Source organism: Lipophrys pholis, assembly GCF_963383615.2.
Source record: "Lipophrys pholis genome assembly, chromosome: 13".
Classification (NCBI taxonomy): Eukaryota; Metazoa; Chordata; class Actinopteri; order Blenniiformes; family Blenniidae; genus Lipophrys; species Lipophrys pholis.
This window is the reverse complement of record NC_137632.1, coordinates 23,347,652-23,375,461: the sequence shown is the minus strand read 5'-3', so window position 1 is coordinate 23,375,461 and position 27,810 is coordinate 23,347,652. Positions and strand designations below refer to the sequence as shown.

General features: G+C 43.5%; 1 protein-coding gene across 5 annotated transcripts in view; it reads left to right on the top strand.

Annotated features, from left to right (window-relative positions):
- The window catches only part of tns1b (tensin 1b), a 173,071-nt gene that overhangs the window by 137,992 nt on the left and 7,269 nt on the right, over positions 1–27,810 (top strand). For all 5 annotated transcript variants that reach the window (XM_080478485.1, XM_080478486.1, XM_080478487.1 and 2 more), the window contains 8 exons: positions 12,287–13,762; positions 16,866–16,946; positions 21,251–21,444; positions 21,533–21,671; positions 24,058–24,153; positions 25,650–25,824; positions 25,991–27,033; positions 27,470–27,556. In XM_080478485.1, coding sequence (XP_080334611.1) covers positions 12,287–13,762; positions 16,866–16,946; positions 21,251–21,444; positions 21,533–21,671; positions 24,058–24,153; positions 25,650–25,824; positions 25,991–27,033; positions 27,470–27,556 — 3,291 coding nt within the window. The remainder of the gene's footprint in view (positions 1–12,286; positions 13,763–16,865; positions 16,947–21,250; positions 21,445–21,532; positions 21,672–24,057; positions 24,154–25,649; positions 25,825–25,990; positions 27,034–27,469; positions 27,557–27,810) is intronic.

The window sequence follows — 27,810 nt, the reverse complement described above, 5'->3', positions numbered from 1 at the left end:
CCCTCCAATTTCTTAGTGCTAACAAGGATCTAATGAGGAGTTTTTAATCTTCCTGGGAGGAATCCTCGCTGAACGCACCACGGCCACACAGGCAGCGGAGGTTGACGCTAAATCTGACCGCTTGTATTGATCGTGGCTTGTGGTGTGACGAACCCTCGTGTTTTTTTGTTTACGACTCAAGTGATTTACTCAGCCGGCCAAACCCCACTCCATAACTGGAATAGCTGGAAGGAGGAGAGGGGAGAAGAAACGAATCGTGAAGAGAAAAACAAAGTGTGGAGAAACAGATTTCACAAATTTGACAATGAGATGTTGATGTCGTCACACACAATACTGCTCTTTGCTGTTCTCTGGCTTTGTTTTGCGTGATGGCGTTTTAAGCAGAGTGCATCAGAAATGGCAACATTGACGTACAGTAATCTGGAATCAGTTGCTGGAGGAGAAATGGTGATTTTTCTCGATTATTTTGGTGAGATTTTGACACCTCTCCCTTCCTTTCTCTCTGCCTGTCTGTTGTTTGAGGAGTTGGAGGAGTTAAAGACGGACTCCTTTTTGTGCACACACGTTCACAGGAGAAGGAGGAGGAGGAGTGACAGAGAGTGTCAGAGTGGCTTCGAGCATGCTGCTGCTGCCCTGTAAAGACAGTTCAGCCTCTGAGAGTTGAGCGTGTTCCTCCGGTCTAGCTTTGGCGTGATGCGGCCGTCCGCCAGACGTTCGGGACCTTGGCTGTAGTTTTTATGACGAAAATTGCCGGAGAGAAAAGTCATATTGGTCCTGCTGATGTCGTTTGGCATGTGAGTAGAGTGATCGGCTCCGCGAATGTTGATGCAGCACTCAATTACTTATTTACATCAAGTTGTGTATTATCCAAACACTTGGCCACATTGTGTTTTATTGGTTAATTTTTCTCTAGTGCCTCTGGGAAAAGTGACCTGCTGTTTAATATTCTCCAAAAACCTGTCTGGCTTAACAGATCTCTTAAATTTCTCCCATTTTGTCTCCATTGATGTAATTTGATTGTCAGACCCATGGGGGAAAACATCATTATGCCTAACAAGCTCATTGCTGTGGTCTTGGAATGTGGTGAGATTGTTCTGAAGAGACAGGGACACATAACGCGGAGAAAAGACTGTTATTTGGGGTTGAAAGAAGAAGTTGAATATCAACAAAATCGTCATGTTCCGCACTCGCTACCTGTTTCAGCTGAGGCCACTCCCTTTGCGGCAGCCTTCTCAGATCCAAGCCATTACTTAATAACGGGGGGAGAATGTCCAACGCTCCAACTTTACATGTGAGCCCGAGGTCTTCACGCACTGGAGCAAACCGGAGGAACAGAATGAGCCCAGTGTCCTTGATTTCTCTGTGGAAGCTTGTTTTCTGTTGCTCGGTGTCCAATAAGTGTTTCCCTGTGTTGTTCTGCACTTTCTCCGGGGAGCCTTAACGCCTTCCTTTTTGTTCTCATGCTCATATGTCACAGTGAGGGATGTCTTGTGTTCCAGCTATGGCTGTTTCCCAACCTTTTATACCAACAGACCCCATGAGCCGGCCGTTGCTTCTTCCCCTGTGGGGCAAGACAATCTGCAGATAAATACTTTCAGCAAGACACACGGAGGCAGAGGTTTTATTCAGTCTAGTGAAATCTGTATTTTTGAGCTGCAAACAGACAAGGGAGGGCCGGGATTACATAATCCTGGTGGAGCTGGTTGACGCAACAGTGGTAAATGGATTTCACTGCTGAGACTATGTTTGGGATCACACGGCTGACTGAGGTTTGAATGGTGCGTTTGGCCAGGTGAGCTGTGAAATATAGTCATTTGAATGATTTGAAGATTAATGAAAGGTCTCTACGTTTTTGCAAACCTTACTTTTCCCATCACGTCTTTTCTTGAGATTTAATTTATTGTCTATTCACAGCATGTTAAAAGTTTTATAGTTTGCTTAGTTATGCTAGTTTATCACTTTTCTGGGTTAAGGGGTCCATTGCAGAGGGATCATAGTCATGGTGTGGGTCGTTTGAAGTCCGCTGTGCTGGTTATACATTTTGAACAAATAAAGAGGTGGATTTTTAGAGTTGCATTGGTGGACATCTGAGGATTAACAGCTTGATCAGTTTATACACCAGATTTTACCAGCTTAGATCAAAGAGCAGGTCATCAATTATTCGCGGTTACTGAATGAACCAATTATTTATAATTGCAACCACTTATTTCAGGTCATTACTAGCCGCTTGATTTATGTAAGTTGCTTTGCGTGGTTAGGTCAGATTTATAGTTGGTAACTTAGTTTGACCGTCTATTTTCAGGCAACAGTTGTTGGCATTGAGACATTGGGGAAAAACGGCATTCTTACTTTAACTGAGTTGAATGGAATCCAATTCAATTTGATCAATTTGTTTTGAATGCCTTCATTGTTATGGCTTGTGCTCATTTATCACGAACCACCAGTGAAATAGCCAAACCATCAAAGTACAGGGTAGACAATCTCAATTATTCATATTCTAAATGTGTATAATTTCAGAGTTCTTGATAATTTAGAATTCAGTAATACCATACCTTTCTGTGGTATGATAAACTTTTAGACCTGGTAAGACTAGTTATGGTAAAATGTTATCAAGCGCAGTGGTATTTTATTCCAGTACTATCAAGAGGAATTGGAAAATCTCATTTTAGCTTTGTTTTCCTAGTGAAAATGGAAAACCTTTCGGAAAACGGTGCTTGAAGTCACTAAAAATGCAACTTTTTGAAACCAGCTCCCGAGGTGGAACGAGCTGGAACTACGGCCGTAGTAAATAGTCCTTCTCCACACGCATGAGTACATGGACAATAACATTGGACAATGTTTGTGTTTGAGTGTCATGACTCTCAGTCCATATTCTCCTGGGACTTGGTGGTTTTATAGTTGAGAGTCAGCCGTAATAGCAACGCAACTTCACATGTAATCCCATTGTTAATGTTCAAAGTCTAGTTATTCTGGAATGAAAAGGCAAAAAGGATGAATTTTTACATTAAACAATGTTGTGAAAATGGGGTCTTAATGACTCCCCACACAGAAAGACCCTAAAAGTTGAGGCGGCGTTTAAAATTGCAATTGGTGACAATAGGGTGGGGTGGGGTGGGGGGGGGGGGGGGGGTAGCTTTACCTGCTTTGACAGTGTCATACTAGATTTGCAGACGTCAGTAGGAACCATAACAAAACAATTTCCAGGATCGGGGAGACTTCCCATTGTCTTCAGTTTGATAGCTCCTGCTTCTCTCTTAGTATGAGTGGACGTATCAGCCAATGTCTGGCTTCACTGCAATGTTTTAGCAAAACCACAGCCGTTCTTAGAGGCAGCCTGGGAGACTCCAAGAGACAAAACAACAAAAAAATTCTACTAAGTTGAGTCTGACAGGCACTTGAATATAAATCTTGTATATTTTACAAATACGTGGTTCAGGCTAGTGCATTGGAATGATCAGTGTAAGAGATACTTGGAGACGTAACTGCTTTCATGAAATGTGTGCAGATACTTAAGGTTACCTCTATTGTGCGCTGCCACTGTTTTGCTAATACACTGGACACTGAACTCTCGATCGATCCTGTCTGCAGATGTAGACATAGCAGACCGATTAGTCCAGATGAGTTGTATTAAGATGAAATGAAAGTAAGATAGATGTGTACGTGTCTGATTTCTTTTTGATATGAGAACTCTGGTCAGCAGCTGACTTTAACATTCTTGTTGCCGGCAGAGCGCAGCGACTCTTGACAACTCTCCCCTTGATCCAGAAACAGACATCCTTCATAACAATGTGATTATTATTAAAATCCTGGCGTTGTCAAGGCTGTGGCGTCTCTCCAGGAAGATGCAGAGGTGAAATGTCTGGCCCTTTGTGTTGGCAACAGGCTTCCATGCCATCAATTCCTCGGTCTGGTCGGAGGCTTTTGGCGGATTAGGCTGCTTTGACTCCAAACTTTGCACAGCTCTGATTGCGTAACGGGCAAGACAGAAAAATACAGGCCTTCTAGTTAAGAATGCAACAGATACAAATAGAGAACAAGTGCCTTGTGTTGTTGAGTGTCCCCGCTTGGACTCTGGTTGCGGGGGCACAGGGACAGGGGTTTCTGCCAAGGCAGATATAGAGGCAATAAAAACTACTGCAACACATTAACATATCAATGGGAATCCTTCTGCGATGTATGTTTTGCAATGCATACACAAGCTGGGTTCTATACTGCTAAAACTGATGGTACACTTGAGGTTTTGTACTGCGCCATGAGTGCTATAAAGACCTTTGCAGTTCAGATAGAGAAGGAGTCCTGGTTATCTGCCATCCACGATGCGTGGGAATGAATGAGCGGCCTGTTACCTCTCAATGGAGACAGCTTTACTCCAGCTGTTGGACAGATACTCCCTTTCTTCTTCTTCTTCAGCCATCTTAACACAGCTGATCTGGCTAAAAGTGCCCAAGAAGAGCCAGGAGATAATTAATCATGATCATCTTCACAGGCTCTTGTCTCTCCAGGCTCCCAAGGTTGTACTTTTTTGAAAACGCTCCGTCTCTGTGGAAATGGGAGAAAACATCCCTTTTCTGCAACACTGCTCCTAGTCATGTGCACAACAGCGGCAATAAACAGTTCCGCATATACGCGAGGAGATAGACAATAACAACAATGGTTGCCTCCAGTGTCCTGACACCCAGTTTATATTCGTATTTGCATTTATTTTGACCTCCATTAGCTGCAAAAACTTCAGCTACTCTCCCTGGAGTATACTCCTGGCACTTGGGAGTTTCTTAATTGAGTTACCTGTAATAACAATCCAATTTGGTCGTCTGTCCATACGAATGTCCATGTGCTCGTCTTGTTAATGTTTATAGTGTATTGTTCTCTGCTCACGTGTGTGGTTGGTTTAATTAGAAACACAAGCAACACCACCCACTTGTGGCCCAATATGAGAACAATATTTTTGCATAAACGGACAATGGTTTTCAAAACGTTGCTGTGTAAACGCAAAACTTTTCTGCAAGGAAAACCCAGATATGATGTGTTTTCACTTGAAATGCGGAAACAGTGGAGATGGAAAAAGCACAGGAACATCTTCATCTTATGGGGGCTACTTAATTTCAAACAGGCTTTCCTGAACTTAAACAACGTGTAATATTTTTCTCAGTGGCTGGAATGTTTGGAGAAGAACATTTATCAACCAAGAGTTGTCTTTACTCGGTGCTTCTGGTTTCTTTGTTATGTTACAGGCCCACAGAGACCTTCTACATGGGTCACTTGACTCGCTGAATAGATCCCGGTGGGGAGATGCAGGAGATGAACTTGTCAAAGAGAAAGGAACTGAAACAGTTTTATTTTGGCCCCAGTGGGAATACGGATCACTCCTCCCTTCCTACTATTTGACTTCTAAGGAGAATTCTATCCCCGCTCCCACGTCACCTGCTCTTTGTCACAACACTGTATTCTTTCCCCTCACAAAAACAACTTGCTGGAAAAAGCCATCTTCTTGCCAATTACCTTGCCAGTGATCAAGGAACTTTTGTTTTTCTCTGTTGGGTACCATCCTTGGTTCAGGGATCATCCTAAGTAGATGTTTGCACAGTCACTGCTAAGATTTAGTACTTCATGTTCTGACCAATAAAAAGTCTGAAAGTATTGAAGGATCATACGCTCGTTTATGCTATGCACTAAAGATTTCTTCTGCCTGCCTCGGTTGGAATTTAATCCCGTCATCTTTCATTCCCTTCATGGTAGGTGTGCCATGTGAGACTCAGGCCTTGTTTGCACGACAACGTTTTTGTACTTTTTGATCCCAATATGTTCCCTCGGCCAGCTAATATTACTAAAACGCTCCACAAACTTAGTAAAAACAGCTAGCTAGCTCTGTTAGCTTGCCATCTATCTTTTTACTAACCTAAGATGGTTTATGTGTTATTTATATTTAGAGTATAAGGCCACTTTTAGATCAAGTTCCAAGTAAGAACGCATCATTTTTGCATTTTTCTTTCATAAAAGTTTTGCATTTACAAGGCAAGATTTTGAAAACAACATCCCATTACACAAACATGGCAGAAACGCTGAAAACAATGAAGTTAACATGCCAGGCCACTAGTGAGTGCTGTTGTTTGCTTTTGTAATAAAACCAGACACACTTGCACACACAGAACAACACGCAAGTTGGATTGTTATTACGGTGACTGTCAACTCTAAAACTACCAAATCCCAGGAGAATATGGACTCGCAGTCATGACATTACTATTGTCCATCTGTTCATACATGTGCAGAAAAATTATTTACTACAGCCATGATGAGCATGCTCAGTACAAGCATGTTCATCGTCTACATGGAGATGAAGTTGGAGGGTTTTCGAAAAGTTGCAGTTGTGGAGCCACTTTCAATAAGTTGCATCTTCAGTGGTTCAGAGCCCCGTTGTCGGTTAAACAGATAACCAAAACACAACAAAGGTTTTGCCGCTTCACTTGACAATGTTGTTGGGTCAATGGGGCTTTAGAATTGGGGGAAAAAGTGGTTAAAAAAATCCTTCCACTTCCAAATTGTGGTTTGGGAAACAGCCTTATAAAGGTTTTGAATTTTTTTATGGGACACATTGATCTAGAGTACTCTTCCTTTTCTCTACGTAACTTTCTTAAAAGGTAAAGAGCAACAGCGTTCATTCAGAACACTGCGTAATTATACACATCCATGCATCTGTAACGGAGCATGACAACTTTGTTTCTCAAGTGTTCACCAAGATGTTGCCTGGAACAAGTGCTGACGGCAGTGTCTTACGAAGAGGATCTGCGCAAACTATCAAGACCATGTGGTTCTGCCTCTGAAGTCACTCCAGACCGAAGCTTGCAAAGTTTCTCCTCACCTCGAGAATGGGATGGGTGCAGCCAGCTCATCGGACGCTCTCCTCATTTGGCCCTCAGGATTTTCCCTTCGCAACCCTGCTGCTAACGACCGTTGATGACTTTTCCTGAGATACAGCCTCATCCAGAGTGAAACATGATGCGTTGCATGGATGAGCCGTCTGGGTGATTTATATCACGGGTGTGTGTGTGTGTGTGCGTGTGTGTGTGTGTGTGTGTGTGTGTGTGTGTGTGTGTGTGTGTGTGTGTGTGTGTGTGTGTGTGTGTGTGTGTGTGTGTGTGTGTGTGTGTGTGTGTGTGTGTGTGTGTGTGTGTGTGTGTGTGTGTGTGTGTGTGTGTGTGTGTGTGTGTGTGTGTGTGTGTGTGTGTGCGTGTGCGCGTGCGCGCGTGCGTTTACTCTTTCTGTTGTATAGCAAGTGCTATAGGCTACTCGTACCAAGTGTTGCGTCGCAGTGTCATTTGAGATTTATTTAAATATGTATGACTTTTTTCTAGTGCTACTTTGTGTTTGTATAGCATATTCTTTGCAGCACTACCTGCAGACTATTCCAGGCTTAAGTGATGAACAGTGATCGATACCTTTGTCCTGCTTGTTCCCAACCACCTTCCATTACCTTGTTCTTTGCCTCCCCAGATCTTAAAGAGTCCGCACTCACACTCATCGATCGGCAGTAAACTTTCATGTATATTTAATGAGTTGCGGAGTGAGTGTTCATTAAGCAACAACAAGTTCCTGTACTTACATTTGAAGTGTTTTGAGGTTGTTGACATTAGCCAAATTGTGCTGAAAACTGCAGTGCTGTGCAGTCGTGTCCCAAGTCGCCTCACAGCGAGAAATATGCTGGCATGACAAGTGTTTCTGTATCAGGCTGCCCTCATCGACTTTATTAAATCGGTCTTTACAAAGATAATTAATCCAACTCAGGGGTTGTGTAGATCATTTACGAGACCGTAGCATTACTTTAATGAGTGTCCCTGAGCGCCGACATAAAGCAAATACATGCTTTGTAGCCAAATCAATAGTTCAGTCATTAACTGTAACCAAATATGGCACCAGGCTATACTTATATACTGTTACGCCGTTGAGTTCAGCTTCTTAAATCTGAATGTGCTTATAAAGTTATTTTCGTCTTGCTGTCAGTGTTTGTACTGCTGAGAGTTTTCCCAGAAGTTGTTTCTCACCATTGCTCTTTATTAATGCCGCGCTTGTGGACAAAAGGCTTGGAACACCCACCCCTAAGACGTGTGTTACTACATGCTCGCTACATGGGGAAACATGCCATGTCCACTGTGAATGGGGGATCTATTGCCACCGAGGGGTCAGAGCTCAAAGTTCGGAGATGAAAAGGTCACACAGTTGCACCATCTGGAGCACCGAGCCTCAAAATATCCAGCAGCACCTTCCATCAACACGACTTAGGTATTCCATAGAGCACATATCTAACAAACCTATTTTTATATTTTCTTATCACAGTGATGTCATAGTAACTCTTGTACTTTGTGGACCTCTTTTATTCATCTACCAGTCAGTCCAGACATGGTTCACTCTCTCCTCCTGTTGTATAATTAGTCAGGCCTACGAGGTCGGCCGTGGCAAACATTCTCCTCTAAGTAATGTGCCTGGAATCGCACAGCAAGTATTTACCTCCCGCGGAGTGTGTAAAAACACACCGGCAGAGGCACTCACCGTGTAGAATATCACGCATACACATGCCCTTTCTTATCAAACGAAGGGACACTGTCAAAGGTTATTTGTGGGGGATTATGTGAGCTCATTTTAGCCAAATGAAAACAGCAGCACACACAGAAGCAGCCACAACATAAATAGTCTGCCTTTGCTAAAAACAAAATCCTGCGAGTGTAAAGTGACAGATTAGATATCCTATAGTACTAATGGGTTGGGGGGTCTGCTAATAAGTCACGTCGTGTCTAAAGTGAGGACATGGCCAAGTTAAAGAAAGCTGACGAATGGGGGTTTTCTATAGCACAGCTGGAATACCTGCTGTCATTACTGTCATCACTGATGGACCTGACGGACATTATAAGGCTGGAACGAAAAAAGCAGAGGTGTCAAAGTCATCTTAGTTCAGAGGCCACAGCCAGCACAGTTTCATCTTGAATGGGCCGGACCAGTAAAATAGTGCCATAATAATCTTTAAAAAAAAAACTTTAAAGTTTTTTGTTGTTCTTGTAGCGCAGGGTATATGTGATAAAAATTTTGATATTTTCACAAAACTAAACTAGAGAAAATTATTACAGTCTCAAGAATAAGCCAATTTCAATTAAACCTTCTGGAGCAAAATACAGTGAAATGTCCTAAAGACTTCGCCTATAGCTGTTGCATCATGGGTGTTTTCTGTAATCATAATAAAGTGCTAATTTCTACTGATTGTTGTTTGATAAGAGGCTTGAAGAACATTTGCGTTACTGCTGTGAACATGCCTGCCGTTTGCAACCTTTACCATTTTACTTTACATACTCTACACAACACAGAGCTGGGTTTTTTCAGCCACTCCAAATTTTCTGTTTTCGCCATCTGTCTGCAGCAGGGTGGAGTTTTCTCCTGCGTCCTTGCGCTGAGAGAGAGCTTGTTAAACGAGTGTTGTTGGACCGAGTAGCTCTTTCCATTACACTAGTGTTTTGACTGTGTACTCATGTCACTTAAAAAAATATATTTTTTTTCTTATGGATTTTAGGGGACGCTTCAGATTTTACTGAACGCTGATCAAATTTTACTGTGAAAGGGTCTTCTTAAGGTTATTGGACTCGTGCCTCATAACAAGCTGTGTGTCAAGGAAGTCAGTGATGTGTCCTTCCATCAAACTTCACACCCTGTGGAATTTAGTGGCTCATTACGCCCCCACCCGCCCATCTCTCCCATGCACCATCAGACAGGCTGTTGTGATAGACCTCCCACATATGCACATACAGCGGGGGCAGCCTTTAGACCAGTGGGAGCCACGGCAGCAACAGAAGCAGCTCTCCGGCTAGACAGAAAACTATTCAGGAGAAGGGAGGAGGAGGAGGAGGAGGAGGAGGAGGAGAAGAAGGGACTGGAGCCAAAACCAACTCCTAACTGCAGCTGTAATCCTTTACTTCCCACCCCCGGGGCTCCTCTGCAGGGCTTTTCCCCCACGCTCATCTTGGGACAGCGCTGTCATCCGCTGCTCACACAGGTAGGGAAACATCCTACAGGAGGTGCTTTGCGGTGTTGTAGCTGAGGATGTGGCAGATCAGGTGAACGTGAAGGTCGTGAAACGGAGAAAGTGAGCAGGGTTCTTCTTTCATGACTTATGTCTATGTTTGTCGACATGACTGCTGCACTAAGGCTGTGTGTACATCTTGATACTCACTTGGTACTTGAGCTGTTTAATGAGTGGCGTTACTCGATTTGGAGTCTTGTCTGTCACCTGCTAACTTTTTACGAGAGAAAACATTAAGATTTTCATACTTGAGTGTTGAGACTCAGACCCCCTAACCCCAAGTCCCAGGAGAATATGGACTGGGAGTCATGACTCTCTGGAGGCCGCCATTGTTGTTATTGTTCATCTGTATGTGCGGAAGAAATACTTACTACGGCCATTGTGTGCATGTGCAGCATTTCCATCACTGTCAAGACGGAGCGATTCATTTCCAAAAAGTTCCACATTCTGACCTGTTTCCAAACAGTTGTTGTGTAAACGTTGTGTACGGACACCAGAATTCAACAAAAGCTTCCAATTGTCACTTGAAAAAGTGGTCGTGTTTGTTCTGTCCACCAGCAAACCAAAGTAAACTCACGTAAACAGATTAGTAGCAGAAAACATTGGCCGTTATTTTCTTGGAACTGTCAGCCGCTGGATTTGTTTCCACCAGTCTGAAAGGCACAGCCACGACAGCGCGCCGTTCCCTTGGCAAGTTGCCTCGGGCGAGTCGAGGAGACCTTGCAGTGCCCAACCACTGAGCTCCATTACAGAGCCCCGTATTCACTAAAGCAGAGATGGAGATATCTATAAGTTACGGACACAGACAGCTTCTTTGTGCAGCTTCTCTCTCTGACTTGTTCCTCAGGACATGCCTCATTAGAGGTTATGATGTTTTTATTACGCAAAGATTACGTGTCAATTTTGTAACTAAATTTGGTTTTTTCACATTACATCATCCAAAACTTTGGAGTTGATGATATAAAAACATCGACAAATCAGTATGAGGCAGAGCTCTGTTTTGGCTCGATGAGAGAGGAAAAACTTGTTTGTAAGCTTGCGTATAGATGTCATTCTACATGTGTGTGTTTCAACCTTCTCAGTGGGAATCATGGTATGTTTTGTCTTGCTTTGGGTTTCATGGGCCAGGAAAAGCCTCCGGGCCTTCCTCATTCAGTGAGGCGGATTTTCCAGTGATGACTAAATTCTCCTGATCGGGGCAACCCGCTTCCTCTTTACCGGACTCAGTTGTGACTGTGCGTGACTCCACCAGAGTCATGTGTTCATGTTCTGTTCAGCAATGCATCTTGATGTTACAAATACATTAAGATTAATTCAATGTTTTAATTCATTTTTAATAGAAATTCTGTTCACAGTTTTCCTTTTTGTTTTCATCTTTTTTTTCCCCCCATCACCCATTTCTCTCAGGTGGTATGGATTAAATGCTGCTGGCATGAGAAAATGCATTGCAGGTTGCTGTGATTTCATAGTTTATTCCACATAGTGTGCTGAACATACCCTGCTCATTTCCTGAAGCTGGTAGAATAGGTGGATCTGAGCCAGTATTTAATTTCAGTGCAGCTGCTTGGGTTGTGCCCACGCGATCTCCTGATACCCACATTTCTCTTCGATGGTTCACTGCACTTTTAAATGTTTTAATGAATCCCAAAGAGGGCAATGACAGAACAAGGAGTACTGATATACTGTATCAGTTACTGTAATGTAGGCTGATACATATGCGTTTATTCCCAGAACTACAATGTCTTAAGTTCAGTCTGTTCAACACTGTGAATGTTGTCAATTAATCCAAACTTTATCTTCAGACATTACAGGTATTCAAGGTTACAGATGATAGAAACTGGTTACATGCATCAGGAAACTTCTAAATATTTTCTTTACCAATTTCTGTGTGGTTGAACTGACTATGGTAAATAGTCAATTGATTTAACTTATATAGCATTTTCTACCACTTGAGCGACCCTCCAAGCACTTAACATTGTTAGTCACATTCACCCATTCACACAGCAATGAAGGTGCTCAATCCATCCATTGGGGGTAATTTGGTTTTTAGTGTCTTGCTTAAGGACACTTACAAGCCTGCAACCTTCCGATTGAGAGACTCTGTCAACCGAGCCACAGCCACTGTGGTTATAACAATACTTCATATTAAAGTGATGTTGAGAAGTTAGGCTTTGGTGGTTAAAATGTTATCCAGTTCTAACGAGACTTTGTCATCCCTCTTTGTTCCAGAAGTTATCCATACCGAAGGACCTCTGGACGGCAGCCTCTACGCCAAAGTTCGCAAAAAGGAATCCGTTGAGGGAACAGTCACATCGAATGGCCTTCCGCCCACAGCTGTGGAACATGCGCTGCCAACCGTTGACCACGCATTGTCAGTGAGCAGCGACTCAGGAAACTCCACTGCCTCCATTAAAACCGACCGCACCGATGAAGCAGCAGCAGCTCCTCAGGCTTCCACGGTGAGCCAGACACACATTCCTGTAGGCGAGGAGTTACCTTCAGTCCCTCACCACGTCCAACCCGTCCAACAACCCATCAGTCTCCAGGAGAAGAAGGAGCTAGAGCAGCTGCTGAGTGGCTTGGAGGGGCCCATGCACCGACAGGCCTACCTGTCCACCCCAACGTCTACTGTTGGGGGGATGCTTCACTTGGTGCCTGCTCAGGTCCATGTTAATGGACACAGAAGCGTTGACCGTGAAACCGATATTTTAGATGATGAGCTGCCCAACAGTCAAGAGGGCAACAGCGTGGACAGTCTCGGGACGTTCTCCTCCACGGATGGTCGGGCTACCCCGGCTGACCTCTACTATCAGTCTGGGTCCCTCATCAATGGCCAAGACCATGTGCCATATCTAGAGCACAGTGTCCCAGAAAAGCCTCTGGAAACCATCCAACCACGTTTTGGCATGTCTGAAAAACCTGTCACTTCGAACCAAAGTGATATAATGAGTAACTACATGACAACGCAGAACGGCAGCATGTACCGCTCTCATTCATTTGGGGCAGAGCCAAAGTCCATGCCGCAAGCTCCCGCCCGCACCACGAGTAGCAGGGACGCCGTCCAACGTGGTCTCAATGTTTGGCAGCGGTTTGGAGTACCCGAGGAGCCCGTAACTGAAGGCCTGACTTTCAGTCCACCTCCGGCTGGAGCTGGACTGCCGAGCCACCACAGCCTGCCACAGTTCCCTAATCGCAACAGCGCCTCCCAGCAGGAGATCGAGCAATCAATTGAGACCCTTAATCTTCTCATGTTGGACCTGGAACCAAGTCACACACTGGTGACCAAATCGCAAAGTGCTCCATTGCGGGAAAACAATGTTGTGACCACACAGCCGTCCTTCTCCCAGACGCAAACCAGGCCCTCCTACCAGGCCGATGATGCCATACATACCCACTTCTCTGGCCCGGCGTCCGGCCACGTCAGCCATTCTTTACCATCCCAGATGTCACCTGGAAAGCCGAGCACACCAGAGCCTGCACCTGTTCAGGCACCCTACACGTCTGACACAAGTGCAACGAGTATCTCTTCACAAATCCCACTGGCTGTCGGTGGTCATCTTCAGCTCATGTCCAACTACCCAGCATCCACGCTGCAGCAGTCTGTGTCCGAGGTCCAGATTGGTCCGAGTGCCGCATCCCAGGCGAGAGACAGCGAGCCTGATGAAGCCTTCAACGTAGAAGGTCTGGTGGCTCAAAGAGTGGCTGGTAAGATCAACTTAAGATAACTTCCATTATCTCCTTTTTGAACTGTGGTAGTTGGTTGTGTCTTCCAAGGTATCTGTGTGATCTCACAGCTTTCTGTAGTCTTTCTGTAAAAGTTACACAAATTGCCATCTTCATTGCACCATTTATTTGCAAAAGCAATGAATCTGACATACATTCAAAGATGGATCGATTTTAGTTCCAAATGGCACAGCCTGTTGAACCTTCAGATTTCTCAGCACACCAAAGGCACCTTTGGGATCGTATAGATGTATTTAAGAATAGAATCTGTCGAAAGATAAAATATAACATATTTAACATTTTATACTTGAAATTTTCTATTATTGCTGAGTTTATGGATCAAACTACCAAAACTATCAATCTGTAGGGATGCAGTTAACAGTGAAACTACAACTTTCAATTGTGCCAGGAATACCTACCTAACATCGTCACAAAGTCAAAGAAATCAGACAAAAATAAAAAAAACCTAAATACATTAATTCTGTGTCATAATTACATCTGCACTTTCAAATCACATCAAGTATGCAGGCGTACAAGAAGACAACATTTTGTATACAGTTATTGTGCATTTCTAAAAGAAGGTAACAGTTCTGTAAAGGGAGTCCTGTTGTATTTGCTCTATTGGTGCACATTTTGGAGAAACATACCATCCAAACCATGATGTTTTCATCAACAAGCAGACTGATACCAGTATCTCCGAAGTCTCTTGTCCTTTAAAGGAGACATATCATGCTTTTAAATCCTTCCTTTTTACATATAAATCATACAGTTGTGGTCTATACAACGCGAAACTGCAATGCTTGGGTCTGAATTCCTCATTATTAGAGCTCCACAGGCCCCTTTTCAACCCCTTTTCTGATGTGCTTCTGAGAGCAACTCGTTTTGGGGCGGTCTCTTCAAATGCAAATGACACACTTCATACCCCTCCTCCTCTCCAGGTTGCAGAGGTCACACTCGGTTCAACGTCACCCTGTTCGGCCATCTTTGTAGTTTGATAGAACAGATACAATTATCTAGCGGCGCAGAAACTTTATATTCACACATTATTTACAAAATGTCAACAACGGAAGATTTGTCCATCCAGCCATACATGTTGGAGCCAGAGTCGGACCCGGCGGAGCGAGATGAAAATGACGATGATGCACCTTCAGAACAACGTCTTCATATGGATGTAACGCAATGGTGTGTTACTATATTTACACTAACTTCTCCATCCATGCCCACTACTACAATACTGCCTGTATTACAACGACTATTTAACACAGAAGTTACATTATAATCTAAAACGAGCACACAGCGCTAACATATGAAGACGGTGCAACTGCTAATGCTAACAAAACAATGACAGGGACGTCTTATCATCACACTTTTTAGCGTTATATACAGCTTACCGAAGTGCTCTGTTCGTCGTCTCCATAGATAGAAGGAACTGACCGCTCAATCAGACCAAGTCTTTCGGCAAATCCTTCTTTATACTGGCGGAGGTTGCTGAAGCAGTCGTCCTTAAAGTGATTCGCGCACACAAAAATGACCTTACCCACAGATGTGGGTACATTTCTGTGAAAAATAAAACTCAACCAGGCACTTCGAAAAGGTTCTGATGCTGGGAGACGGTGTAACGAAGCTTGTGGGTTACTACATCCAACAACCGAACATTTCGACTTATCCTCTCGTAACTTCGGTTGGACTACAAAATCGCAGCGAGAAACAAAAATGGCGGATTGCTCGAAACGTCGATGTCCTAATTTGGCAGTTCCGCTGAGAATACTGTGACGTCATTGTTCAAAAAACGTAATAGAGAATAGAAAAATCGAAACCGATCGCAAAATATGACCAAAACAGAATATAAAGATATCAACGGAGCACCTGAAGAGACTACTTTGAACTTTTCTGTACTTCTAAACACTCTAAATATACACCAAAATGCATTTAAGGGCTAAAAAAGTGGATTTAGCATGATATGTCCCCTTTAAACAAAACTGTTCAGTTAAAGTGTGATCGAAGCACAGACCAAAGATATCGTAAACTCATAACATGTGCTGAGGCGGTCTTCGTCATGCACGTGTTTACATTTCATAGCCAGCTGATAGCTCTTAGTTATCAATAATCCCCATTGTGTTTCTAAGAGTGCTGTTAGCACGGCCCACATCAGAATTGAGGAAATTATCTGCTTTCTATTACACAATGCGTGTCAGAAAAGCCTCCAATTGGTTGTACGCTGATACAGTACGTGTTTCTTCAGTAAGAATGCTTTTTTTACTTAAGAAACACTGTATCAGACTGAGCGCGAAGCAACCCAGACCATAGTGCAATCCCTTCTGTTTTCCTGTGATAGTCCAGAACGAGGAACAACACTATCAGTGTGAACACAGACTTAAGATTAGTCTCTAATCTTGGGTTGGACTCATCAATTCACATTCCACCCTTTTTCTGTTGACCACTCCAGATTTCTGCCATGAATAATGACTTTTGGGATGTTTGTGTCGCTTTCCGAAAAAAACACTTTCCCTAATATTACCTTACTTTTCACATTTTTGTGGTATTGAATACAGGCAAGATTGTGTCGTGGGGAGTACACGTTGAGCCGTGCACTGTATGCACATCTCTGTTGGAAAAGCACCGCTCTGCCTTTATCTCACTTCCTGAATGTCACCTCATCAGTCCCCATCACTCGGGCTCCAGCAGGAAGCGTCCTCTCCAGTCCGACAGGTCGACTGTCCCTAGATAAGGCCGTCAGACATCCTCCAGAGCAGCAAGAAATGGAACAAAGTCAACATGAGATAACAGACGGCAGAATGAGCTTTTCCAGAATCAACAGTGTATTCGCTTCCTTTTACTGCCCTCTCAATGTAAAGCAACTGCTGTTTATAGTTTTTATGAGGTAAAATGTCCACACTAGACTTTCCATCGAGACTTAATTAGTGGCAGAAATAGTCCGATGTCGATTCCAGTCTTTGGAAAGAGGAATGAGCGTCACTATCTTTCCTGTTCTTCCGTCCTTGTTCGAAGTGATACCTCATCTTCTGTCTGTTTCAGTTTTATCCTCATCGTTCTCCTTCCTTTCATCGCTCATCTCTTTACCCAGAGTACTCGGCTCGGGTCCAACGTGTCATCCCCAGCATGACCTCTTCCCAGTCTGAGCACCGTGGTTCTCACTCCCTCTCGGGTTGGTTCTCCCATCCTGTGTGAAGAGACACTCAATAGATTAAAAGGACGGCCCTTTTCTGAGTGTTTCTCCATCGTGTGTGTGTGTGTGCGTGTCTCTGCTTTGCTTTGTAGTGCGGTGAACCTTTGCTTTATGACTTCTTGTTTGTTGTGTTTTTGTGTCACTTCCTCCCCTTTGCCCTTGGATTTCTCTCCGTCATCATCGAGCAGCATCGTCATCGAACTAACCACTGATACGTCCCTTCACACACACTCACCCTTCGTTCCTCTTTGTTCTGAGTTGCAGTTTTCTTCTTCAAGGTTGTCGAATTACCCCTGCTGCGGCGTACAGGGTACAGTAAAAAAAAGAAAATACAAAATTGGTTAATGTTAAAGTTTCACAAGAATGAGACAGGCAACAAAGGAGGCTCTGTCCCTTGCCAGGAGAGTGCATGTCACAAGATCCGCTTTGCCAAACTCTGCGAACAATACCAAGGCCAGGATACACTGCCTTCATTCAAGCCAGCTTTTTTTTCTTTCCACTCACACTTTTTTCAAGATTTACAAAGCCAGACAAAAGCCACCAAATGTAAGAGAGCGACCACAGTCCTAGTTGGAAACATCACTAAAGCCTGATGTGTCCGCTGAGAGTCACTGACCGCAATGTAGACGGGACTATTGTGGGGAAAGGGGGCCAGTCTGGCCTCTTCACCACAGATGGCAGTGAACTTTTGTAGTGATGCAACACTACGTCAAATTTAAACATCGGTGTTGTAAAGCCACAGTAAAGCTCTAATGAGATTATATCTGCAGTCATACAGACATTTATATACTGCCTGACCTTCAGGGAAAAGTCGCTGCTCAGTTTTTTTTCTCCCCGAAGCGGATCATAAAGAATTTGAAACCACCTACGACATGAAAAAGAGGGGAACAGAAAGTTTCCAGGCTCCTTTGGTCTTTTGCACTATGTGAGTGTGGAAAGTGTTTGTGGAAGGAATTATGTTCCTATTTGCTCAGGTAGGAGGAATCTCAGAGTAACTGAATTGAATCGAGGTCATAATCAATCACAGTTAACCTCTTTGACTCAACTCGGGGTGCACCGATTCCACTATTTTAAAGGACGAGTACACGTACACGTAGCTTTTAGTACACACCGAGCACCGATACGAAGATTTCCTTAAATGCCATTAAGCCTAATTCATACTCCTTATGCAATAAGCATGCAAAGGCTATAAAAGTTTTCTGTTTTCCCTTGGAGATGTTGTGTATGTCGTGTTGGAGTGGCACTCTGAGCCAGCTCACAACTACTTTATTGTTTATTTAGATCTGTCAATACATCCCAGCTGCTGTAGAAAGATGTTACTTACAGACATTTTTCAAGTTGCTTTCAGTATAACTGAGTTAGGTCAAGGTAGATAAGGAGCTTCTCCTCCATTAAACGGGAGTTTAATGCAATAGTAACTGCTGATGCACTAATTAGTGAATAAGGAGAACATTTCTGTGAGGTTGTTTGATTGAAGATGAGCATATTGGAGAGTTTTCTATATTTCATAGACTGCTGTTTCGGTTTTGTGTACTTACTAAAGGCTATATTTAACCTACTCCCTACATAAAAAGAATATTTTGTTTAGATTCCAGTCATAGATCAGTTCTTCGATTGGTTTCAACAGAGTTTTTCAGGAATGCACTCTCAATTGGTTATACCTTAAACGACCTCTCACTTGCAGGTGGGCACATTTGGAAACTATGACTTTATTTCCTGGAAGAAAATAGAAACCCACAGGATCACCTGTCAGGTTTATGTTTTTAGACTCTTTGCCACGATAACTAGCTTTTAAATGGTTGAGAAATAGGAGATTGCGAGAGAGAGAGAGAGAAAAAAAAAGTCACCGCGAGGGATTACCAGGCGTACCAGCTGTGAGCCATTAGCCGTCGCCAGGACAACAGCATCGTGTTTGACAGAGCTGCAGAGCATTGCATCCTGGGTACATCTGGTTTGGAGTTTCTGGGCCGGTGTGATGGTCGGCGTGTTTTCTGTTTTTCTGGGGGTGTGTTTTTGAACAGTTTTGACGTTTTGCATCAGGCAAGCATCCTGACAGTTGCCATAATTGGCTTTCTTTGACTACTTTCTGTTCATATAATGCGCGTAATAGTAACGATAATGAAAAACCGACACTTGGAAGGCTGTGTCGACATCTGGAGCAAACCTACTTAAAACCCATTTAACACCTCAGATTTTTTCTGTCAAGCGTGGCGATGGAAGCTTAACTACATTCCTGACTGTTAAACTGTCAGATTATTACAGCTGCTATCATTTCTTTCTTTTTTTCTCCCTGTGACTTTATAGGGAAACAGAAGTGAATTGATGTCAATATTGTTACTGTTTCCACAACAGTCAAGATCATAAGGTGTGTCCACATGCGCTGGTATACTTATGGAGGAATTTGCCAGCAATTAAAACAACAACAACAGAGCTTTATTACATTTAGAAGGTCACTATTATCTACTGTTTACAGTGTGTTGAAAAGCAGATTAAAGGTACATTATGCAGGACTTAGTTTTGACTTGCAATGCCACTTTGAGCTCAATCGACTGACAAGTAAAAACGGGCACAAACGTGAAATTGTGTGCACACAAATGTGGTAGCTGATTTATAAGTGGGATATAAACACACTATTGCGTTCAACAGACACGCAAAAACATAAAATCTATTGATTTAGCATGTTTACAACAGTATGCTAATAGATTAATGGACAATGTGATTTACTACAATTTGTCGTGTTGTTCATTCATTAAACATTGAATCTGTTCATACAACATTTGGGCCCTGGTTACATGACAACGATTTCATGTGAAAACGAAATGCTTTCATTGTGTTTTGTGTGTCTGTTTACATGACAATGGCGCTCGGAGCCACACATTGAAAATGGCGACCAAGATGGAAGTTTTTGAAAACACTCCCACCGTGGAAAACGGGGGAAACGCACCTTTTCGAAAACGCTCCCTCTCCGTGGATATAGGTTGCCACTACACACAATGGCCGTAGTAAATAGTTCTTCTGCACATGCTCAGTAGATGGACAATAAGAACAATGTCTGCCTCCAGAGTGTCACAACTCCCAGCCCATTTTCTGTTTTCGGACTTGGCAGTTTTATTTTGACAGTCACCATAATAACAATCCAACTTCCAAGTCTGTCCACACGAATGGCCGCCTGCTTGCTATTGTTAATCTTCACTGTGTATTGTTCTCTGCATGTGTCCGATTTCCTCGTAAACTGACATCGTTTTCAAAGTAAACGTTAAACTTCTCTGGAACCAAAACTCAAATAGTTTGTGTTCTGAGGATCTTATTGCACAAAGTGGTTTTGTGAATTATTAGCTGGCCTGCTTATGTGCTGCTTAAGGTCGGCGTGGATATTCTACTCTAAACATCTCAACCTTTTTACATTTTAAACAGTTACAGGCCAAGAAAATGTGTAAATTCAACTAAAGACACCTCCACATCTGGTTTAGAACGAAAGTGAAAAAAAAAAGAAAAAAGTTCTATAAGCTTGCATTAGGTCCCTCAAACATAATATGCATCCCGCTGTGTCAGAGGAAGAACTGGAAACATCAAGAAGGTTTTCAGAGAAGCCAGAGGGGGAACTGCCTGAGCACAAACACCCTCCTGTTTTCTAAACCCATTGTATTTTCCTTCTGTCTCTCAGTCACCTTCATCTCGTTCCAAAGTGCCTCTGGTAAATTTCTACACTGGCTTTGCAGCTTCGGCCAGCATTTCATGCTTTGCTACTTCAAGTCTCCCATCAATAGTATCACACAATAGCTTTAAAACAAAACAAAACTCTTAAATCAAATCCTGTTTGTTTTATGCTGCTAGATCTCTCAGCTCAAACCAGATTAACCAAAATCAGCTTACTGATTGCTTTGAGGTGCAGCCAGGACTGGCCACTTATATTAGATAAGTAACATTTTAGATCAATATTGATAAAATAACACAGAGGAGGAATGATCATTACTTCGTGTTGCACATTGCCAGGACTTCAACTCTTCTCTGTTGGGAAAATCTAGCTAAAATATATCTTTCTGTAATGAATCAAAAGGTTTTCCATAATTCTTGTGACTTAAGGGCTTGAGTTTAATCGAGTTATTAACCTGCATGTTCGGTTTGAAATTTTTAAAGGCCGGCAGCTTTCTGCAAATGCGTGGCCATGTTGTATTTGCAGAGTGGACCCAGTGGCCTGTGCAGTGAACATTCATAATGTCTGACAAAATTAACATCCGGTTACCATACAGCCGAATGGTAACACTGTTCCACGTCCTGCTCAGGTGTCCAGGCCCGGGTCGTGTCCCCGGATGAGCCTTCGACGCTTCCCCGCCGCCGCCTCACCAGTGACGGCGAGCAGCCGAACGGCCCTGATGACGGTCTGTCTCCCGAGGGTCCGGTTCGCTCCCCCGTTCGCTGCGTTTCTCCAGAGTTCGTCAACGCCATCGCTATGAACCCCGGAGGACGACCCAAAGAGGTAGAAAACAGACATGTCCACAGAAGTTTCTGCACCCTTTCTCCGTCTTCAATGACATGAGTTTGTCCGATTTTCTCTCCAACTTCAGAGAAATATGCACAGCTACCGAGAAGCCTTCGAAGAAATGGAAGGAGGCCCCATCAGTCCTACACCCACAGTTGGTGGTGAGGTGTTTCCCCAAACCCCTGCATTCCCCATCTCGCCGCAAACCCCTTACTTCAACCTGTGTAAGTCCCCCCTCCGGCTGACAGAGGGCACTGTGGAGCTCGAACCTGAATAGATAATCAGAAATGTAGCAAATTTTATCACGACAGAATAGATTAAGGGCTTGTTTACGTGACATATTTAAAGTGAAAACGAAAAACTTTTTGGGTGTTTTGGGTGTCCATTTACACGACAACAGTGCTCGGCGTGACTGAAAATGCAACTTTTTGAAAACAGCCGCAACAACGTTTGCATTGTTTTTCAAAGTTACCTAATAAAAGGAACCTATTGAAAGAGCAATCAACTAATATATGAACCGCTCACCAGAAGGAAACATCTGCTTGGTAGAATAAATGTCCAGAAAGATTGTCCAATCTTCTCTTATATCTTAGATAAACAAGGTTTTCTGTCGTTTTCTGGAGCCATCAGTGAGTAAAGTCAGTCAGGAATAGAATTTTCAATAATGTCATTTTATTACCACTAAACCTAATATTTTCCTTCACCTTCCTCAGACACATGTAACTGCTCCCCCAACTGCAGTTGATGTTAGGTTTGTGCACATGTGTGCACAGATTCATAAAACAGAACCTGGTTCACATGCAGCCTTATAAATCTGAGAAACATAATGTCATCGCATATTTGGGAACAGTTTTCAGTGATAAATCTGCACATATTTATATAGCTGATATTTGCAAAGTTAAACTTTATGGACCAGACAGAGACTTGTGCAAGAGTAGAAGAAGTAATTTATGTATTCATTAACTTAGGGGTTAATAGAGAAAACTTGTTATATCAAAAATTGATTCATGCACCCATAGAACACAGTTAGGGACAAATATCTGCATACTGACATCAACCCCCCCCCCCCACCCCAGTCTCTCATGAACTCTTTGTGAAAACAAGAGTGGAGGATTAGGTAACGTCTTTCTTTTTGCCAGCATTACCAGTGACCTCATCCAGTCCTCGTGCCTATCTCCCCCAGGGTACGCCCATAAAAGTTAGTCATAAAGAGGCAGGCTGTATTTTTAACACCCATCTAGTGTCGTAACATCGTCCCTTCCTCTTAAAGTAGGAACACTGAGTGTACAGTCAGAAGAGGAACAGATTCTCCTGGAAGTCATTATTTGTCACAGAATGTTCTTTGAAGACAAAACCATTGCTTTACGTGGGAATTTTGACTCTCTAAGAACAGTTTTGCAGTTATTGGCGAAACTGGACCAAAGGTGCCGGTTGGCTAAGGGATCGGTGCATGTGACAACAGATTACTTTCCCACGATACTGTCTTCTGACATACCACACACAAACAGCCCAGGGTAAAGGTGGGGCATCAAGCTTTCAAGTACAAAGAATTGGTTGGGATTCTTTGGTAAGTGGAAGATGCACCGTTCTCCACCGGAGTTCCACTGTCCCACGACGTCAGCCATCCTGCCCCGCCCCCTTTTCCCCCTGTTGCTCGAGTGACCCCCCCCCCCCCCCCCCCCCCCCACCTATCACTTATCACAGTCTTGCACCGCTTTAGCATGAGATTCACACGAGAGCAGCACGTTTACCTCAAAGTGGCAAACCCATTGCTTTGATACTTAATGTTGAGGTGTGTCTTTGTTGCCCTGAGTTTTTACCTCACAAGGGTATATGTCAGGAGTGTCAAACACATTTTAGTAGAGGGGCCGCATGCAGCCTTGTTTCATCTCGAGTGGGCCTGACCGATAAAATAGTGCCATGATAACCTTCAAAATTAAACTTTAGAATTTTTCTTTGTTGTGGCGCCTTATGTTTGACACCCCTGGTATATGTGTTTAAGCTGGATGGGGAAAAGGAGAAATTGTATTTTAAGGAAGAAGACAGATTCATGTAATGGGAAGAGTCACTACAGATGCAAGCAGTTTGGATGTTTATACTAATGATGGATTAGGGCTCTTGTGGCAACTCCCTCCACCATGTTCCCCTCCAGTTCTAATAAAGCAGAGATGGAGTCAAAACAATGTCATTATGACAAAATACAGTGAAGAATTCAAAGGTAGAGCATTGAGAGATTTGTTTGGATCTGTGACATTAGTCCAGTTTGACCCAGCTCTGCTTTGATGACATGCACCATCAGAGGTCTGCTTCATTGTGATTGGTCACGTGCATGTTTCTCCTGTCCCATGAAAGCATGAGGCATGAACACACCCTTTTTGATGTGTTTTGTGTAATCTTGTGACGATATATCTTGACAGCTCTTTACCTGTTTGTACTTGTATAGCATAAAAGGTTTGCATACAAAAATCAGGATAATATATATTTATTTTTTACATGTTACATGTAAGTTGCCTCACACTTCATTGTTTCAGTGCATCAGCAGGTAGCAGCTGTCAGGATATCTTTGATTATGTGATGGTTCACGGTGATGATGGTCTGTTTTCTCTTCAGGTCGGTCCCCCCCTGGTCTCGCTAAGACTCCGCTGTCAGCTCTGGGTTTGAAGCCCCACAACCCTGCAGAAATCCACCTCAATCAAACAGGCTCAGGTTGGTTATGACACTCCTATTTGGTTTATAAAAGAAACACACATCTGCATTGGATCTCTGACCTTAAGCTTTTCTAAAAATACAATTGAGGGTATGTAACTGTTCCTGCAAAGACCCCCCCCCCACCCCAACACCAAGCTGAATAAATACAGCTCTGTGAATAGATTCTCTGTCCAAACTCCCTTGCTGTACCTTTGTTCGTTTACAATATTTTGCCTCTCTGGATTATCTCCAATGATGCTCTGCAGATGATGAGAGCAGTGAGGGTGAGGAAGGTAAGACTATTGTTATGAAACGTTGTAGATCTTCACTGAGTGTGTTTACATGGACTTGAGTATCTCAGTAATCATCAAGGTTTCTGAAGTACAGTAGTTGTATTTGTGCACAGAAAAATAAGGTATGTTGACCTTAGGAACCTTGTACCTTTGTACCTTTACTATGATTCCTTTAAAGTAGTGCACTGTTGCATGCATACACCTTACGCTGTATTATCTGGACGCTGCTGGCTACCTGCACAGGTTGACCGATTCAACATTCAGATGAACAATGCCACGTTTATGTAATGTATGTATTATTATGTATGTTATATCTGTAGACAATTGGTGAATGTTTATAATTTATTAATGGACTTCTGATCATGAGACACACGGAAGCCTCTCAGTTTGAAACACAGAGGATACGTTTCTTATCCTCCTACATCATGGTTGGAAATTTGACACACATCCAAACACATGTGTCAGTGCCCATGGATAAAAAAGTGATTTTAGCACTCTGTCCATTTTAACCTCTTAGAAATTGGCTCTTCTTGTTGTGTTTATAGCGGTAGCAGACGTCATAGTATGCTGTGTCTGTACAACATTACCTCAGGCTGTCTATGGCCACACAAAACAATAGCCATCCATAAACCTGGTCCACTGTGTGAGGGAAGACCGCAGATTGAAAGCCACCATCAACGATATCGCCACTATCGTGTTTCTGGGACGGGTCAAATCACACATTGTATAGCCACCAAATTGAACGGGACCACTTTTCGATGTATGTGACTGACTGATTAATGTGCTGCAATTGCTTTAACTGTGAAAAAAGTCCCACATTTACCACCAGTAATTAAGATAATAGAACTGGGTGCATCTCAAGCATCTCAAACAACTGTGCAAATAGATGGCAGCAAGCAGCCCCCATGTACCTGCATGAGAATGATCAAAACTGGGATGATCCTGCTCAGTGGAAAACCCAAGTCCATGTAAACACCCTGAATCACTCATAAGTTTTTAATTTTCTCCACCCCATATTTCCAGACTTTCAGTTGCACTCCACCCACACATCACGTGTGGCGAAACCATTCCCATTTAGTGTTATTTGTTTGGAAATTTCACTGCCACTTTTATGACAATTCAGTTATGTCCACTCAACAATGAGGTACCCAAAGTAATGAATCATCACAAACAGTAAAGCTGCTGTCAATGTATGGTAATATGCCTTCGTTTTATTTCCAGCACCAAGGAGCTACGTGGAGTCGGTGGCGAGAGCGGCAGGTGGAGAGCCTCCTTCATCACCTCGGAGCGTTAGTCCTCCAGGAGATTCTGCAAGCCAGCAACGGAGTCCAAGTCCCACCACCCACACACTGAACACACCTCTGTCCAGCAGCAGTCCCATCCAGAGCTCACAGTGGTCAGTAAAATACATGGTGCTCTATCATTTTACATTTCAAATCTGCAAAAGAAATGCTCCTGGACAAGGAATCAACGTATGAAAGAAAAGTAGAAAGGTGCTTGGATGAAAGCTTTTTGACCTTCTGAACAACTTTTTCTAACTTGTTACTCTTTTTTTTTTCCAGTGAGCACCCATTAGTGGAGAGCAGCGTTAGCACGCCTTCCCAACCCACGACTGATTCTGGGTTCCGCTCCCAGGCTACAGAGAGTGCCTACCCCACACCCACCCCATCATATCAAGCCATGATCACCCCCACTTCTTCCTACCTGGACTCTAGCTCCCCAACCTCTTCCTATCTTGGAACTGCGACACCCACAATGTCCTACCTTGGTCCCAGCACTCTCCATGGTAACTACGTGGTCTCGGATCCCAGCCCACCAAATTCAGAGCCTACTCAGATCACACTTGGCCATGCAAGTCACCACCCACAGCACCAGACAAACATTTTGGGCTATACTCATGATCCTGTCTTCCAGCAGCGTCCGAGTGCTGGTCAAGGTGTCTCCATAATGAGCCAGCAAACAGTCCCAGCTAATGGCTTTGACATGATCATGCCAGCTCATGCTGGAAGTCCCGTCCTCGGTCGTCGGCCGTCTCAGGGAGCTCAAGGCAGCCCAGTCCTTAGCAGACAAGCCTCTTTAGGACAGGGGCTCCATCAGAGTCCGGTCCTAAGCAGACAGCCATCTCTGGGTCAGGCTATTCACAGCAGCCCTGTGCTCAGCCGACAGCCATCCATTACACATGCTCAAGGAAGTCCGGTGCTGGGCCGGCATCCATCTGTTTCACAGATGTCTCAGAGAAGCCCCAGTTTAGATCGTCACCCCATGCACAGTGGTTACACCACGCCGGATGAAAGACACGGGAACCTGTCTCGACAGAGCAGCTCTTCGGGCTACCAAGGACCGCCCACCCCCTCCTTCCCCATCTCCCCTGCAAGCTACCCTGATGGGGGAATGATGGGAACGGGTGTAGGGTTCAGGCAGGGCAGCCCAGCCCCTGCTTTCCAACCCCAGCTGCCGGAAAAGAGGCGAATGTCGAGTGGCGATCGACCAAACGGCGCCCTGTCCTACGGCACGCTGAATGGGAAGGTGTTGTCCCCGATGAGCGGAGGAAGTACTCCGAGCTACTTCCACACCCTGTCAGACTTTTCGAGGTTCACTATACCCGGTAAGGACATTCATGTTGTCAAAAAAATGGAAGAAGCTGGTCATTCAAAGTCAATATGCTGTTTCTTGTTGCGATTGTATCATCAGCTGTTGCTGGAATTTGTTTCTCCAACACAGTTTTTACATGTTTTCTTTCTTTTGCCCTTCCATACACAAATTTAGTAACAGATTTGTAAAAGTTTTGACCAACATCTGAATGCTTGTCACATCTTGTCTAAGCAAGTACAGGTGATATTGATATAATACAATATTGGCAAGAAATAGGAGCTTTCTAGGTTCCTGTAATTTAGGAGGTTGAATTAATCTACATCGCTTTTTGGTAATATAAACTTTTACAAATCTCTTAGTTACCTTTCTCTGTTTTGTTTCACAATCACATCAAGGTAAAGAGATCTATTTCAGTTACAATTGGTGACATTGCTGTGTTGTTGTCACAGACGGAGGCCCTGACAGCAGGCTCAACGTGAAGTTTGTTCAAGATACGTCCAAGTTCTGGTACAAGCCTGACATTTCAAGGGAACAAGGTAAGGTCCTCCTAAAAAAAAAAAAAAAATGTTTTAAACGGTGTTGATTAAGTCTATTGGTCGAGATGTGAGATGATTAAGTTTGTCCACACATTTGTTTCTCACAAACATCCATCTGTGGGAATCTCTATCTCATGAAATGGATATCTTCTGAACTAATAGTGAATTAATCCAAAATTTTGTCTTTGATAGTGCTCTCAGTGGCACCATTCATCCACCCATATGTCCATACATTCATACATTTATACATTCAT